Genomic DNA, 17,776 nt, shown 5'->3' on the forward strand with positions numbered 1-17,776 from the left:
AATCTAGGGGTCTAAAAAGCTACAAGTCCTCCCAAAAATGTAATGTGTCTTAAATATAAATATATTAAAAGAAGAGAGAAATTAAGTTAGACTTTTCAAACATTTTGTTAAAATTACAGTTATGTTATTCAGATCAAGCAGTTATTGACACACTAAAAAAACGTATAGTGCCTTTCATGGTTGAGAAAATTTTTTTTAGCAAATAGTCTGAAAAATCAAAAAATTAATTTAACAGAACATTTTTTATTGATAAAATAGTTAAAAATGGGTTAACAACTGTACACTTTACCACACAATATTTTATACTGCACATTATGTGTCAAATAACACTCTAAAATAGGTCTCTGGCTTTTAAGATAATATGCCAATTAAAATTAGTTAACAATTTTTCATTTCTTTACTTTATTTTATTTTATCTACTTAAATTCTAAATTAATTAATTCATATATCTTTATAATGATTGGTTTTACATAAAGAATAACATAAACACTTCAAAACATTTCTTTTATTAAATAAATAGATAACAAATTTAACAATAAAAAAAATAAATAATGATTAATCACATAACATTCAGTTTAAATTTTAAATTTAAAAACAACCAATATATTATTAAATATTTAGTTATTAAGTAAATAATTTTCTAAATATTTATAAAGTTTTTAGTTTTAAAAACAATTATAATTATTTACCTAATTTTATTAAATTACATAAAAACAAAACATAACACAATAATAGAATATTTTAAGTAGGTTTGGAGATAATTTATGATTGAAATAAACTTAATTAATAGAAACTAATGGTAATGACCATCACACTGCACATATAGTTTGATATATTTTTCTAATTTATACTCATATTTAATGAAGGTAATTTTAAGTAAGTATTGATAAATATCTTGGTAAATTTTGTGTGAGAAATTGTTTAGCAAATTCGAAAACTGAAAGAGAATGTTTATAAATTGTATACTTTCAAAAATTGTAGTATAGTATAAGATATTGTACTAAAATTATTTATACCTATATGAATAGAACTTTTTAATTTTATAAATTGATAGATAATAAACTAAATATTATATAATTAAAATTCTAAACACTACAACAATTAATTCACATCCCTTAAGTAAAATGTACACAATAAATTTTCATTACTCTTATTTATTGGGTATAAAAATGATAAAAATATGTACTAAGTTATACATAATTATTAGATATTTTTTATTAATATTTTTATGAAAGTTCAAAGCCAGTATTGGATGATATTGCATACCTTAGTTTATCTCTTAAGATACTTTTTTTTTGGTAGTTAGGTAGTTTGAGTAAATTAAAACATGTAGAAGAAGAAGGTAATCGAAGCTGTGGATCCTTTTTACGAATAGTAAAAAATCCGCGTATTACACTTGCTAAAAAGTAAATAATTTTATAAATCTTTATTTATTAATGTAATTCTAACTTACCAATAGTATCTCCAGTATCTTCATCATCGCCTACTTCAACACATCTTATTGAAAATGGAGGTTCTAAATGAGCGAACCCAAGTAAAGGTGGTTTTGAGCAGCTAGTAACAAACTAAAAATAATTATACATGTGTGTCAATAAATAAATAAGTATTTTCAAGCAATTTTTTACTGTCATACTTTAAGAAAAAGTGCTCTTTCATTCTCTGTAAAATCTTTTTGCAAAACATCCCATAACCATAGTATTACTCGATGGGAATCATGAAAACCACCATAATATTGTGTATGTTTTCTGAGATCATGCAAATTAATTGGGGCATTGTCCCCAGACATTAATTTTTGAAGCTAATTAAAAATATTGCATTATTATTAAACATTATACATATAAATGAATCTATGAAGTTATTTGAAATTACTTCTGGTGTTGAAAATAGTGCTAACCAATCAGGATTTATTACTGATCTAAATCCTTTAATAAAAGCAGCAGTTTGAGTTTTGATTTGGGTGTGCATTACATAATGAGCCATCAAATGCACATAGTTGATTCTATCAAAAAAATAATATTTTGCATTAAGCTTAAATCGAAAAATTATTCAAATCAATTTTATAAATACAGTATTGCTTATATTAAATTAAAAAAAGCCTGTTTAAGTTGATTAAGCTTTATTTTATATTCTTACAGAATTAGAGTACTAGATTTTACTATTATTTGCTATTATATTAACATATATACTCCATGCTTCTTGTATACTACATTTTAAAATTAGATAACATTTTGGTTTAACTTGAAAAACTTATAACATGTGTTGCATGTTACATCTTAAAACTTAGAGAATACAGATAGTTAAATGCTTTTTAATGAAGTGAAAGCTATGTGTTTTTTGTGTTTTATTGAGAACTTTATAGTTCCTGTGGCATAGAAAATATAATAACCGAGATACGAAATAGTCTACCTTAATGTATGTCTTAGCATACATCAATGAAAACAATAAATTACTTGTTTTGATTTGTAACTGAGATCATTCTTCCACCAGGTACTAAATCATGAGTTATTAAGTTTCCTAGATGATTGTCAACTACTGAAAAAGTTAAATCTAGTTCTGAAACATCACCCTCATAATGTTTTACAGATGTTAGGTTTCTATACAAATCATTATCTAAAGAAGGTAATTCATCCATTGAACTGTACAATAATTCTTGAGTTTGCCCAAGTAATTGACTCAAGAAAAATGATGCAAAAGGAACATCTACTACAATTCCCTAAAAAACAGATTAAAATGAATTTTAATTTAGTGAAGAATATTAAAAGAAAACATTAACAGATTAAATGTTTACTTCATAAACAGCTTTTCCTAAAATTCGACCAACAAATTCAAATAAATTTAAATGATTTTCTTGAACATTTGATGAAGGTGAAGGATATAATCTTTGTTCTTCCGTTGTTCTGAACAAGTTTAAAGATGGATCAAATACTTTTTTTATAGTTTCTTCCAGAAATTCTTGAATTAAAAACATAAAACATACACATATTTTGATATTTCATAACTAAATTATACTTTTATAAAAAAATATACCTTTAAAAACTCCATCCTGATCAATTCCTGCTTCATCTAGTCCTTGTTCATTTATAAATTTAACTCTTATTGTACCTTTGAAACTCTTTGGAGACATTTCTGATACATATACATAGCCATCTTCAATTATACGGTTCCTGGAGATTTTGTTAAAGAAATATTTAATTGAATAAATAACAAAGTTTGATCATTATTTTTGCATATTATTGAAATACCTTCGAATAGTTATAATAGTAGGATGAAGTGCATCATATTGACTAACACCTAATGCAGATTTATCATTAGCTACATATTTTCTAAATAGTCTTACACGTACTTCATGTGATATTATATGGGGCATTTCTTGAATTAAAATCTAAAATTAAAATGTTTGCTACACTTAGTGTTTCATTGAACTAAAAATATAAGAGAAACGCATCTCAATAAAAGCAATAACTATTATTCTAGTATGAGTTTTATGGATTGTCTCATAAATATGGAACAAAATTATTTTATTGTAAATAATATACTAAATTTGGCATGAAATTTCCGACATTGATAAGTTATATAATAAACTATAAATTATTGTTTGTGTTATGACTATTATATATTTAAGAGAAAAAGACAATTATATTCAGGAAATTTCAAATGCATGACAATGGGTCCTTAATTAAGTGAGAACAAATTTAAGTAGGAATTGTCACATCATCAGACACTACTAAATTTTTGTTTTGTTTGGTCATTAAAAAACACTTAATAGGAACTTATTCTCAAAATGAGGAAAAGGTGTTAAAGTAGCAATAAATAATTTCATTATTATTAATGGTAAGGGCTAAGAATTATATGCATTTATAATTTTTTTTAAATTATTATGAACACACCTTAAGCCAGTAAAATTTTTTATTGAGCTGTAAACTTATTATTGAGTTGTTACTGAGTTTAATTATGGGGTACTAGGAGGATTTATCTACCCCTAAAACAGAGAATATTTCTATGATACTATATAATCCTATGACAAAGTTGCACAAACTTGGAATTCTTCAAAGTGGCTAAATCAAAATCTATAAATGCACATAATTCCTATAATTCAAATAATTGAAATATTCATAGATACTCTATCATAAAAAAAATTATTAATAAAATAATTGAAGAGTGAATGTGTCAAACGTTCTATGTGCCAAAAACATATTTGTTCAGAAAACACAAAAAACAATGGTAATATGGGCATGTCTCACATATCGAACACCATCTATGAATGCAATTTTGTACAAGTAAAAAATTTAATTGACATTTGAAACACATACAAGATTGTGGCCTTTGGCACATAGAACATACGATGTGTGATCAAAAAATACCCGGACTGTGTTAATAATATTTATATCAATTAAGATAACGAAATCCCGATAATTTAATTTGATAAAGTAACTTCTAACGAGAATTTGAGCATTGGTTTGAAATCGATAACAATATTTATTTTTATTTTATGGCATTTTTACGAAAACATGTTTCAGTCATGCGTCGATTTTTGAAATGGAAACAATAGAAGAACAACGTGTGTGTGTAAAATTTTGTTTTAAATTAGGGAAAAGTTCTAGTGAAACTTTTAAACTTTTGAAGCAAGCTTTTGGAGATGATGTTCTGTCTCGGACAACATGTTTTGAGTGGTTTAGTTGTGTTTTAGTTGTTTAGTGTGTTTGGTTTTGTTTTTGTTCATTGGTTAAGAGACGAGGAACAAATTTGGCTGCGATTCGGCTCATGCCCAATTCTTTGGTTAATATTTTTTGGCAAGAACCATAAGATATTCCGACGTCTTCTGCAACTTCTCTGATAGTTAATCGACGATTATTTCGAATAATTTCACGAACACGAGCAACAATTTCATTTGTTTTACTGGTCGATGGTCTACCAGATCGTNATTTCATTTGTTTTACTGGTCGATGGTCTACTAGATTGTTCGTTATCCTCAATGGATGACCTACCTTCCTTAAACCGTTTAAACCACTCAAAACATGTTGTCCGAGACAGAACATCATCTCCAAAAGCTTGCTTCAAAAGTTTAAAAGTTTCACTAGAACTTTTCCCTAATTTAAAACAAAATTTTACACACACACGTTGTTCTTCTATTGTTTCCATTTCAAAAATCGACGCATGACTGAAACATGTTTTCGTAAAAATGCCATAAAATAAAAATAAATATTGTTATCGATTTCAAACCAATGCTCAAATTCTCGTTAGAAGTTACTTTATCAAATTAAATTATCGGGATTTCGTTATCTTAATTGATATAAATATTATTAACACAGTCCGGGTATTTTTTGATCACACATCGTANAATTGATATAAATATTATTAACACAGTCCGGGTATTTTTTGATCACACCTCGTAAATCAGAAATAAAACAATTTTTCACTTTTTTGGCACATAGAACGTTTGACACATTCATTCTTCAATTATTTATGTTTACCAAATGTGTTTTGCGGCCTTTGTTAAGTTCATTTAAAAATGAAGATGATTTAAGATCACCAATTAACCAATGATCATTTGGTGCAAATTTTCTCCTACAGTCTCTACGATAAAGTACCATAAGAAGTGTATGGCATGAACGAAATAGACTGTTAGGACCCATATCTTGAATATCTATATAATATAAAATTTTATACAGTCGCTACTTATTGAAGAGTATTTTTAAATTTTTAATTCATACCAAATAAATTTTGAGATATTCCTTTGTAAAGAAAAATATTTAAAAAACTTGACATTAAAATGTAATCACGTAATACAAATGGTTTTTGTTGTTCATACATTTCAATATCGTCAAGAATACTAAAAAAAAAATAATTAAAATAATAATTAATTGAAAATAGTATTTTAAAAAGACTTAGATTTTACTTAAATGTTTATGCAACTATAATAATTTTATCTATATAGTAGCATAACAATTCAAAATATAGCATACAAGTTTGTAAATAAACTATTAAAACTTACGTTATATAGTGAGACATACAATCACAAAATAGTTGTACCATGCGTAATTCACTAGAAGTACAGTATTTATCATTTTCTAATATATTTAATAAATTTTTAATACCACAATGTGAATCTAAAAATGCTAGAAATCTCCACAATAAAAATAAAGTATCTTCATGGTAACATAGACCTAAAATATGAAATTCAAAGTTTTATACATAATACTACTTATTCTACAAGAGTAAAAAATAACTATATTTCTTAGTACCAGTAATTATATCAAGCCTAAGTTGAGTTATTGTTTTAAGACACATAAAATATAAATTACACCCAGCGACAACTTTTGTTCCGTGTATATCGGTCAGTTTTGAACTCGTATAGTTTATATTAGATGGTCTAATGTCCAAAGCTTTTCTAAAAAAATGAATTAATTTTCATAAATTTAAATACCCACTATTTGTTTCAATAAAAATAAATTTACAGTTTATACATTACTTTATAAAAATAATTGGATTGTTAGATTTAGGGGGGGGTGATGGTACTTGTTGATGATCAGGTATAGTTTCTAATGCCTTAACTAAATGAGATCGTAAAAGTTTTGTGCATAATTTTCCACACCATAAGAGTATTAATTGATTTTTTAATGGTGGGATGTTTGGAGAACATTGACACTTTGGATTAGCTGTAAACCATCCTAGTTCAGGGTGCCATACACTTGAAACATTAGATTGTTTTTTAGTAATATACACTCTAATAGTCTCTAGAAATGAAGTCAAACCAACCTGATAGCAACAAATAATAAATAATATATTTGATTAAAATTTAACTCTTGAGTTAATATTGTTATAAGTGAAAAAATAAGATATAAAGGTTTTTAATTTTCCAAAAATTACATTAAAAGAGTTTTAATTGCATAATAAAGGAAAATTTTACTATACAGAGAGATTTTTTATTTAATTTACACTTTAGATATTTTTTTTTGTTACAAAACACTTATATCTGATTTTTTGTCTTACAATATTATACGTGAATTTTACACATTTTTATAAAATTTATGTTACTAACTATTAACATACAAACTATTACTTGAGTAATATATTACTATAATTATTTTCATACCACAAAGGTTGGAAAACAAATATTTTCGAATTCTTCAATTTCAGTACTAAGCTCAGCTAAATGAATGACATTTGCAATCAATGATAAACTCCAACTAGGTTGCAATGATTGAAAAATTTCATTACATTGAGATTGATCCATCAAAATGTTCAATATTTTTTCAAGTAAATTACCTGATTGAAATGTTGTTATTAACTAAAAAAAAATAGTAAACATTAAATATTATGTTAATAAAGTAAATTTAGAGCAATAATACATAAATTTTAATGGATAATAAATAAAAATTAATTTTCATTAGATAATTTATGTATCAAAATTCTTTCTACATGTATACTACTTCAACATTTTATTAAAATATGTATACACTATTATTTATTGTACCTCAAAATTTCCACAATTTCAATTATTGATTTAATATGTATATAATTATATACATATTAAATCAATAATTATAATTAACCATATAATAAGCCATAAATATAAAAATATCTATACGGCCTAAATACTGTTTGAAGTATAATTTTTTATAGGTTTCAGACTCCAAACAAAAAAATTGTAAAACTAACTAAAAGTTAATATTTCTATACACAAATATGCAAATAAGAAAAATAAATAATTAATGTTTTCACTTACTTTTGGAGAATACGTAACCAAATTTTCAAGAAGTAATGGCAAAGAATATATTTCCACAACAAATAATTGAAAAATACACTGAGAAAAGTTACTTAAAACTAAACACCGCCAACATATTGTCATGATTGCAGTCATTGAAACAGGCTTCAATAAAATCTTTGATCCTAGGAATCCATTTATTAGTAATGTCTAAATATAATTAATTAATATGATTAGTGTTTAGCCACTAACATAAATGTAAGACAGATCAACAATTTATGTAACACAAATTAAATTTCAGTAACTATAATATTACCTGCATTGTATTAAAAACATTTTTTGCTAACAAATGAGCTACTAAATTTTCAGTTAATCGTTCTAAACCATGTTTTAATCCTTGTAATGTTTTGTTTGAAGTTAGGGCAATCCACATAGAAGTAGATGTGAATGAAACAATCATATGAAGTAATGTATGTAAAAAAGATGAATCACCTAATGTTTTTGTTTGAAAATTAGATAGATATATAAGACAAACAGAAAGAATTTCCTTGACATGTTTTATCCAACTAACTGCATGTTCTTTAGTAAGTGCAACAGACACATAACTGAATTTTAGAGATTCACTCTCAAGACTACGTATAATATATCTGTAATAATATATATAATATATTATATAATCTGTTTAGTGTTATAATTTTGTAGATATTTTTCAAAAGCTGAAATGTCAATGTTAGGAGGACAAAAACAAATGAAGAGTACATAAAAAAAACTAGTTAGGTTAATTTTTTTAAAAATTGAGATTAGTGATAAAAAATTTTTATACGTTGTAATGTACCTTTTAGACCATTGAACTATAGGAAAAAGTAAATTGTTTAAAAGTACTACTCCTCAAAAGTTATGGTGTACTATAAAATAACATGGTATTTTGGAATTTAAAATTTGATTTTCTCAGTTTACAAAAAATTGACTTGAATTTAGTTAATAAGTCTATTTCATTTTAAAGATAGTAATATATTTTAGTTTTAACTAATAAAGTTAAAATATCATATTGGTAAGAAAAAAAAGTATACGTATAATGTTAAATTTAATTGTATATTTATAAATAGATAAAAAGAAGATTGGGTACATAATATTGAAAAAATCAAAAAAAAAATTTGACCTTTTAAACTTTGAGGTGCTTAAGAAGTCCTCTAAGTTCATAACAGTAGTTGTGCCTATGATATTACCATATATTCTACAACAAATTTGCAAAACTTGAATTCTTTAAAAATGACTTAAACAAAATATGTAATTAAAATAAATCCAGGCTCTACTGATCAGCTTTTTGATACAAACCACAAAATTATATTACTAATGATTTATAATTTACTAATACAACTACAAAGAGTTTTTTATAAATTATTAATGACTTTAAAAAAATGAACAAAATTTCTAACATACTTGCAAAATTTTTCAAATTGTTGTTTATCACGTTTTTCATTCCAATGATCCAAAAACTTTTTAGAAATTAAGTATACATGAGTTGCTGGCTTTAAATCATCTGAATTATTAAATATTTCCTCAAATTGTTTTCTAAAAAATTCATAATAATTAGCTGACTAAAGAACTAATAACTAATTATTTATAAGAAAATTATGTACAGTGTATTGTTATGAATTCTTCTTCGAGAAAGCCATCCTCTTATTAGAGACTGAATAATAATAGCAGATTCTTCACGCTTTCGATCATTTGCTCTTTCTACTCTGGCTGCTCTTGTTTCTTCAATAAATTTAGTTTTTGAATGTTCTCCAAACATCATTTTAATCAGCTTTAATAAAACATTCAGTTATTTATCCAAATAACATACATAAAATACTCTTATAATTATTTCACTTAATTACTCACTCTAATTTTTATGTTTATTTAAATTAGTATTAACTACGCTTACATCTTGATCAAAAATTTATTACATACAAAAAAAAATTATTAAAAAATAAGTATTTAAATATAATTTACAAAAACATTTTATACTGTATATTTGTATTATATTTGAATATATATAAATTTTGTAATTGCCCTTATCATTTGAAAAAAAACAAAAATACAATTTTTCAAAGACATATGCATAAGTAGAAATACTATATATAGTGGTTATCTATTCTGTAAACATTTACAATAATATCAAACTGGGTACATTATCACCATTTTTTCAGTGCCGGTCAAGTTGGCAACGTGTTTTGTAGGTTATAATTTTCAAACACCTCTTATCAAATTTAATTTAAGAAATAAAAAATTTTTGTTCATAAAAGTATATTATTAATTATATAATTAAATTTAGTTTACGTTATTTAACATTTTATTATAGTATTCATTTACAGGATAATTTGGAATGGAGACTTATGACGTAATTGTTAATCAACCAGTTGTTATAGACAATGTAAGTTATAGTTTTTATTACTATAAATGTAAAATATTCCAGTTTTGTGTCTACTTATAACTATTTCTTAAATTATTTTACCAACTGTTTAGTTTATCATATAAGGGATAGAACTTACTAGTGACAAATTTTTATTTTGAATTATGGCAAATAAAAAGTCTATTTTTTATTTAGTTCATTATTATTGCTTTTTTATTAAGCTAAAATGAAAACCCCATCATATCTTTATAGTCCATTATATTAACAACATAATAATAAAAAAGTACTATTGGTGAGGTTAATTTATATTTTAGCAAACAAAATTAATATATTTTTAATTAAATAGGATAGTTACATTAATTTATTTTAGAAATCATCTGAATTTTTTAAATAAATTTTATAATAATGTCTTTTAATAAACTTTTCCCTCTAATAATTTCTATTTAGTTGATTGCCATTTAGTAATTATTTATATATAAATGAATAAATTGTTATTTTAATGAAGAATAGTGTTGTTATTTTTTAATATCATTATTGTACTTAAATGTCATATTGCGTTTTTAAAAATATAAAAATAGTTATTTTTTGTTGTTTCACCTTCATTAATTTTATTACTTAAGAATTATTCAACTAGCATAAATTAAAATTATTTTGGTCATTTGAAATACAATTTCTAAAATAGTACATTTACATTCATTTCCAATCATTATTTTTTTACCATTAGTAATTTTTTCTACACTGTAAGTATGGCTTAAAATGAGAGGTATACAAGAAAACTTAGTCCTTATACCTTTAGCTATAGTTAACTAGCATTTCTTTAGATATATTCTAAATGTATGTATCTGAAATGATAGATGGAATACTCAAAATATTGTTGGGTAATAGTCTTATTTTGCTTATTAAAATGCTTATTTTTGCCACATTTACTAATATTAATTTTATTGTTTTTTAAGGGATCTGGAGCAATTAAAGCTGGTTTTGCTGGAGAACAAACTCCTAAGTGTTGTTTCCCAAATTAGTAAGCTTAACAAAAACTTAAATTTAAATTTACTTAATTTTATCATTTTTTCATGTAGTATTGGCAGACCAAAACACGTTAGAGTCATGGCTGGAGCCTTAGAAGGAGATACATTTATTGGACCAAAAGCTGAAGAGCATCGAGGTTTACTCTACATTAAATATCCTATTGAACATGGAATAGTTACTGATTGGAATGATATGGAACGAATATGGCAGTATATTTATGGTAGTGATCAGCTTCAAACTTTTTCTGAGGAACATCCTGTTTTATTGACTGAGGCTCCTTTAAATCCACGAAGAAATCGTGAAAGAGCAGCAGAAATATTTTTTGAAACTTTTAATATTCCTGCATTCTATGTTTCTATTCAAGCTGTTCTTAGTTTGTATGTGACTTATGAATATTATTTTATTACAATATTATATATATTATAATTTTGTATATTTAAGATATGCTACTGGACGTACAACAGGGGTGGTTTTAGATTCAGGAGATGGAATTACACATACTGTTCCTATATATGAAGGTTTTGCTATGAAACATGGTATAATTAGATTAGATTTAGCTGGTCGTGATATTTCTCGATACCTTAAGTAAATACAAATTTGTTCAAAATTATTATACTATAATACTGAAGATTTTCTGTTTATTCAGGTTGTTATTAAGAAAGGAAGGTTTAAATTTTTCTACATCTGCAGAATTTGAAGTTGTCAGAGCTATAAAAGAAAAAGCCTGTTATGTAGCTTTGAGTCCAGTTAAAGAAGAAACATCAGAAAGCAGTATATATCAATATATGTTGCCTGATGGAAATAAAGTTGATGTAAGTTAATTTATACAATGTGTATTATGTAATTGATAATGCTACCCATTACTAATAATAATGCTACCAAATATTAGGTTTTTTAAACACTGACAGTAAAGTATTTTGCTTAAATTAACATTTTTTTATCATTATAACTCATTAGTTTTTTTGGAAAAATGTATGTATTTTATATTATCACCTAATTTGATTTATACATTGGTTATTTAGTTTTGAATAATTAAATTAGTGTAGCTTATTTTTATTATTAATGAAATTATATTTAAATATATGACTAAAAATTATGTTAAAAGAAGTAAAATAAGAATTACATATCATAATGAAGTAAATTTTTTTAAAAATTCCAAAGTTACAAATATATCTTGTGATAAAATTAATTTTGCTTTGTTATTTAAGGGATTAAGACTAATAATGACCTAAGCTACCAAAGTGTATAAATTGTGATAATAATGCAGTCTTAATCAAAGTTTAAAATATTTAAAAATAATTTTTCACTAAACTATACAATTTAACAATATTAATAGTATAGCAATATTTGTGTTTTTAGTGATATATTTTATATTCTGTCGTAAATCAACAAGTATTTATATATCTAAAAACTATTGTATTGGTATTCTTTAGTTGTAAAAGTTATCAATTTTTTAATTAATTTTGTCTTTTTATATTGCTATTTAATCAAAAAATAATTTTCTATTATTACAATTTTTTTATACACAAAAATAAAACCTACTAATAGATTGGACCAGCTCGTTTTCGTGCTCCAGAAGTGTTGTTCCATCCTGATTTAATAGGTGAAGAATGTGAGGGCTTGCACGAAGCTTTGGTATATTCAATACAAAAATCTGATTTAGATGTACGGAAAAAATTATATCAAAGTATTGTTCTTGCAGGAGGTTCAACTTTACTATCTGTAAGTATAATATAATTTAAATACTTTAAGACTTTACCTGTAATATGCATTATGCATAGATGGATGAGCCTGATAGAAGATTAGGATTTTTTCAAAAGGATTCTCAGCTATGACATTATCAATTTTGTGAACTCCTTCTTTTCTTTTATGTTAAATAAAATAATCAAAAGTAAATTAATTATACAATTAATTAGAAATTTAGTTTTTGGGGGATGTATTGGTGATCATTCTCTCCTAGAAAAAAAATATTTCTGTGGTAATATATGCACTTATGAACATTTTTCTGAATTGAATATCTCAAAAGTAGTTCAAACAAATGTTTTAAATGTATAAAGTTATAAATTTAGTTTATAATTATGTTATATAGTATAACTAGACTGTGATAAATACTAGTTATATTTGAAATTTTTAACATAATAATTGTTATTATTATTTATTATTATATAGTTATTTGTAAATACAGTTTATTAAAGACGCTTTGTCTTTAATAAGCGTCTTCCTTTTTATTAATTTCCAATTCATTATTTATTGTTTACTTATTTGTTTTGTTTTTATAGGGATTTGGAGATAGATTATTATCAGAAATCAAGAAATTAGCGCCCAAAAATATGAAATTAAAGGTAATATTGCTTTGAATGATTTTTTTTCAACTATAAGGTTAGTTGACACCAGTTAATCAATAATGATTATTATATTAATGTATTCTGGGAAAGTATTTAGTACAGTGATTTCTCATTTATCTTTTCACTAGGGGCATGGTACTTACCTTTGTTGATATTGACGTGTAGTAACCTGTCCAACTACTAACAGTAACAGGCTAAGCTTACTTCAAAGCTTGATAGATTCTATGTTTATTTTGTATAACCCAACTAATTTCAGAGTTATTTTTTTTTTTTAACTTTTTCTGACAATGTCATAATTTAAAATGTGGTAGAAAATAAAAACTATCTTATGAACAAAAATTATTTATAATTCATGTTTGGTACCTAAAAAAAAAATTAGAAGATATGTTATAATATTAATTAGTAAATTATTGTTTCATTACTGATAAAGATAATGGTAAATAGTGTAAATAATAATAATAGTAACAAAAAGACCACTAGTTTTTTATATTTGCATACCACACTAAAACTGTATGCTATATACAAAGGTAAAAGAATATTTTATTTTAAGGAGTTTATTACCAAAGATATGCATATTCGTATTGGAATACGCTGTGTAAATAATATACTTTAATATAAATATGTTAATTCAATTTTAATGTTACTAATATTTATTTTTGTGCTGACATCAATGTGTATAATTTTATTTTTTCAATTATTTTTTTGTAATTTATGTATGTCCTCTCATTATTCCAAAATATAAGGTGTACATAAGTATTTTAGGCTATAATAAATGTACTTAAAAACTGTATAGTTACACTTGACATTTTCCTACATAAACATTTTTTTTAATATTTAGATTTTAGCACCACAAGAACGTTTATACACCACGTGGATTGGAGGTTCAATTCTTGCATCATTGAGTACATTCCGAAGAATGTGGGTCTCAAAACGAGAGTTCTTTGAAGAGGGAGCACGAGTTATACATAGAAAAACCATGTAGTTTGTTAAATCAATTGTAATTGAAATGGTCTGAATACAGATGTTCAAATGAATTTATTTTAAAGTACTCACCTAATTAATGGTGTTTCTTTTTTATTGTACAATTATTTTAATCATGATCGTTTCTCACTATTCCTTAAAAACTGTGCTTTTGTAAATATAAGCCATAATGGCATTTATGCATAAGCTCATTGTTTTTATATATTTTTGTTTCGCTTCTAATTTTATTATTATTATTAGGATTAAGTATATACAGAAAGTAGAACTAACCAAGTGTTATAAAAAAAAATTCAAGTATTACAATATTTTAATTAAAAAAACTGCTTTTGGTATACTTTTGTATATTATCACATTATTATATTAACAAAAAAGCTAAGTGTAAAAATTTGTAAATAATTTTATCAATACTGTTTGGTAATGCAAAATTTATTAATTAATCAATGAAAAAATAATTGAAAAATTATAAAGTGTGATAATGCATATTCCAAGACCAATATATATATTTTTTTTTTATTGTTTAATGATATAAATCTGTTGTTCCACCTAAACTCATTAAGTCATAATAGAACTTTTATATAATGATGTGTAATATAATATTTATTTATTGGCTGATAATAAACTTAATAATATTATTATTTGTGTTTTTTATTTTATTTTTTACTTATCAGTTTATTTATATTTGGTGATTTTAAGCCCAGANTAATAGAACTTTTATATAATGATGTGTAATATAATATTTATTTATTGGCTGATAATAAAACTTAATAATATTATTATTTGTGTTTTTTATTTTATTTTTTACTTATCAGTTTATTTATATTTGGTGATTTTAAGCCCAGAAGTGAAAACTTTTCAAACTGATGCTGTACTACTTCTTTTTTATCATAATTTAACTGTTCAATATAGCATTTATTCTAATTAATTACTAATTAGATAATTAGACTATATTATTGAAATAGACAAAAAACTTGAATACTTTTTTTAAACTTGACATTGCCATAACTTTTTGAAAAATGCATTGATTAAACCAATTTATGATGGAGAAATAACCTTAGATGTATATAAAAGGTTTCTTTATAATTATGGTGCTAAATCCAAATTTTAGGTTAAAAGATATCAAAAAAAAATTGTTAAATTCGAGATACGTTTTGGGTTTGAACTTATAATATAGTCATATACATATTGAGCACTTTTTAATTTAATTTTTAAATGTATAATTATTAACCATTTCTAAAAAACCGGTAAGTATTTTTTTTTTTATTGACGTGATTTTAGATAATAAATTATAATCTATTGATCAAATGTTTTATTTGTGTGTGGTACTGAGATTGTTATACTGCGGTATGATTCATTGAAGTTTAAAGTATGATTCATTGAAGTTTAAAGTATGATTCATTCATTCATGATTGTCTGAGTATACTGTATAGTACTATTTTTTTTACGTGTATTTTAGAATGGGCGCGATGACAACACATCGTGATGCGTTTCAACGAATGACGCATTGGCTGTTTCTTGGAATCCGGAAGGAAGTCTTCACTTTATTAATTTATACTTGCGAACAAATTAAACCCAGCTATACTTGTGTGTACTTCGAGTGGTTTGTCATTGACTTCAAAAGTCAATTTATTCGACGGTTAAATTTTTTAATTGTCAAGTAGTGTGTGATGATCAAGTACTTCTGATTTATTATTTGGTGTTGAATACGATCTATAATTTAACTATTATGTTACTCAACTTATTTATACATGGAGTAATTTTTGTTTTAATCATCAGGCTATAGTTCTGTAAAGATGAATGCATTCAAACAAATTTTATCAGTCATACAATTTTGTACAATTATATAGTTCTATTCATTTTCAATTGAAATGTTAGTAATCAGGTTGACTAAAATTTGTATGTATCCATTTTCATTCATAAACCTGACATTTTATATGTACATTATAGTATAGTAATCTTATATACGTCAAAGACACCTTAACTTCTGTTTTTGATCTTTAAGGTTGTTGTATTTCCCCATTATATTTATGGATCATTTTCTTATGTTTGGTTGTTATATAGTTTTATGCAAAATAATCAAAAAGTAGAGACCGGTGCATTATTACAAAAAAAAAGAAACTTCTTTCCTTGCTAACTGAAAATCTGATGTATTTTCATTGATAGGCTATAGTTATAATACAGACTGAACCCCATCGTCTAATTGTAAATATATCTAGTAATGGGAANCCCCATCGTCTAATTGTAAATATATCTAGTAATGGGAATAATCAAATAATTTAAATAATCGATGTAATAGTTTCAGATATGCACAAATATTTACCAAAATATATAAAACCACATAACTTTTATTTGACAAATGAAAATAATCCTTTTATTTAACACAAAAAATTTGATTATTGCATAATACGCAATACTCAAAAAATTAAACAATAATTAAACTGGTTTCATAAATTATTTATGAAACCAGTTAAGGCAATGTAATAAAGGAAATGTAAACATTTCTTGTAAAATTTTCATGTATAATTTACCTTTTATGATAGAAATATCATGACGAGAAAATTCATTTAACTATCAGTATATGTTATTAAGGTCACAATCATTTTTCCATTTTTTCATTGAAAATAAAAAAACTACATTATTTGATAAAATCTAAATATTTTGTAATTGTATTTTCTGTGATATTGATGTAATAAATCCTAAGACACACATTCTATTTGCATTTTTTTGAGTTTTTTTCTTCCGAAAGATTTTAAACTTTTAGATGGATGGCCATTGTAGTTTAGGTCGACGACACAATAATACTTTTGTCGAATAAAAACGAAAAACAATTGTATTAAAAGGTAAATTCTAATAAATTTTATTCTTTAGGGATTATATTAAACTGTATTTAAATATTTATGAATTATTTTTTTATATAATTGACAGTTAATTATAAAACATTATATTCACTTGTTGCACGGGTCATTAGTATAATTTCGTTTTGTCCTTTGCGCATTTTGTATAATTAGAAATTATTTTTAAATACACTTGGTTCATATTTATCTAGAAAACAACAACGCTTTAAATTAAAATTAGAGGTGTTTTCACAAAATTTCCTTTTTTTATTTTAGGATATATGATCACAAATCAGCGTATATCCTTCAATAAAAATAGCATATAAGTATTATTTTTCTAGAGTATTCATTAATTTAAAAAAAGTTAGTTGGTATATACCGTATATCTGCGTATCTCCCGAAAACACCACTGATTAAAATTGATTACTATCAAACTTATTTAGTAAATAAAGTGTGCTATCATAATAAATCTATCTACTATGCCCTTTAAGGC

The 17,776-nt window shown here is 24.4% G+C and overlaps 2 protein-coding genes across 3 annotated transcripts; one reads left to right on the plus strand and one right to left on the minus strand.

The window, feature by feature from the left end:
- Positions 1 to 751: 751 nt before the first annotated feature.
- LOC126900219 (ubiquitin-protein ligase E3B) lies at positions 752 to 9,758 on the minus strand. Of its 2 annotated transcripts, XM_050675750.1 has the most exons (20): positions 9,590 to 9,758; positions 9,346 to 9,512; positions 9,146 to 9,277; positions 8,022 to 8,352; positions 7,727 to 7,915; positions 7,094 to 7,288; positions 6,470 to 6,756; positions 6,243 to 6,388; positions 5,993 to 6,164; positions 5,712 to 5,830; positions 5,472 to 5,644; positions 3,243 to 3,382; positions 3,028 to 3,164; positions 2,789 to 2,952; positions 2,451 to 2,713; positions 1,870 to 1,999; positions 1,634 to 1,798; positions 1,454 to 1,565; positions 1,267 to 1,399; positions 752 to 937 (listed from the first exon to the last, which is right to left on the minus strand). In XM_050675750.1, the coding sequence occupies exons 2-20, from the start codon at positions 9,501 to 9,503 to the stop codon at positions 922 to 924; spliced, it is 3,162 nt and encodes a 1,053-aa protein (XP_050531707.1). In that variant the 5' UTR covers positions 9,504 to 9,512; positions 9,590 to 9,758; the 3' UTR covers positions 752 to 921. The 2 variants fall into 2 exon arrangements, with proteins under 2 accessions (XP_050531707.1, XP_050531706.1); XM_050675749.1 differs by lacking the exon at positions 752 to 937 and having other exon boundaries at positions 999 to 1,399.
- Positions 9,759 to 9,953: 195 nt separating this feature from the next.
- Positions 9,954 to 14,962, plus strand: LOC126900220 (alpha-centractin). Its single transcript, XM_050675752.1, has 8 exons — positions 9,954 to 10,121; positions 11,054 to 11,118; positions 11,177 to 11,503; positions 11,568 to 11,711; positions 11,773 to 11,938; positions 12,675 to 12,848; positions 13,406 to 13,468; positions 14,310 to 14,962. Exons 1-8 carry the CDS (start codon positions 10,074 to 10,076, stop codon positions 14,451 to 14,453), a joined length of 1,131 nt encoding a protein of 376 aa, XP_050531709.1. The 5' UTR covers positions 9,954 to 10,073; the 3' UTR covers positions 14,454 to 14,962.
- Positions 14,963 to 17,776: the final 2,814 nt, after the last annotated feature.

The sequence above is a fragment of the Daktulosphaira vitifoliae genome, unplaced genomic scaffold, assembly GCF_025091365.1.
Source record: "Daktulosphaira vitifoliae isolate Bord-2020 unplaced genomic scaffold, ASM2509136v1 Scaffold_3, whole genome shotgun sequence".
In the NCBI taxonomy this organism is placed as follows: Eukaryota; Metazoa; Arthropoda; class Insecta; order Hemiptera; family Phylloxeridae; genus Daktulosphaira; species Daktulosphaira vitifoliae.

Excerpts from the sequence above, each read along its gene's own strand:
- LOC126900219 (XM_050675749.1), bottom strand. The coding sequence starts at position 9,503 with ATGATGTTTGGAGAACATTCAAAAACTAAATTTATTGAAGAAACAAGA. Across the intron at positions 7,916-8,021 it reads ATGTTTTTAATACAATGCAG|ACATTACTAATAAATGGATT; the intron begins GTAATATTATAG and ends AATTATATTTAG. Across the intron at positions 1,799-1,869 it reads CACTATTTTCAACACCAGAA|CTTCAAAAATTAATGTCTGG; the intron begins GTAATTTCAAAT and ends ATTTTTAATTAG.
- LOC126900220 (XM_050675752.1), top strand. The coding sequence starts at position 10,074 with ATGGAGACTTATGACGTAATTGTTAATCAACCAGTTGTTATAGACAAT. Across the intron at positions 10,122-11,053 it reads AACCAGTTGTTATAGACAAT|GGATCTGGAGCAATTAAAGC; the intron begins GTAAGTTATAGT and ends TTGTTTTTTAAG. Across the intron at positions 13,469-14,309 it reads CCAAAAATATGAAATTAAAG|ATTTTAGCACCACAAGAACG; the intron begins GTAATATTGCTT and ends TTTAATATTTAG.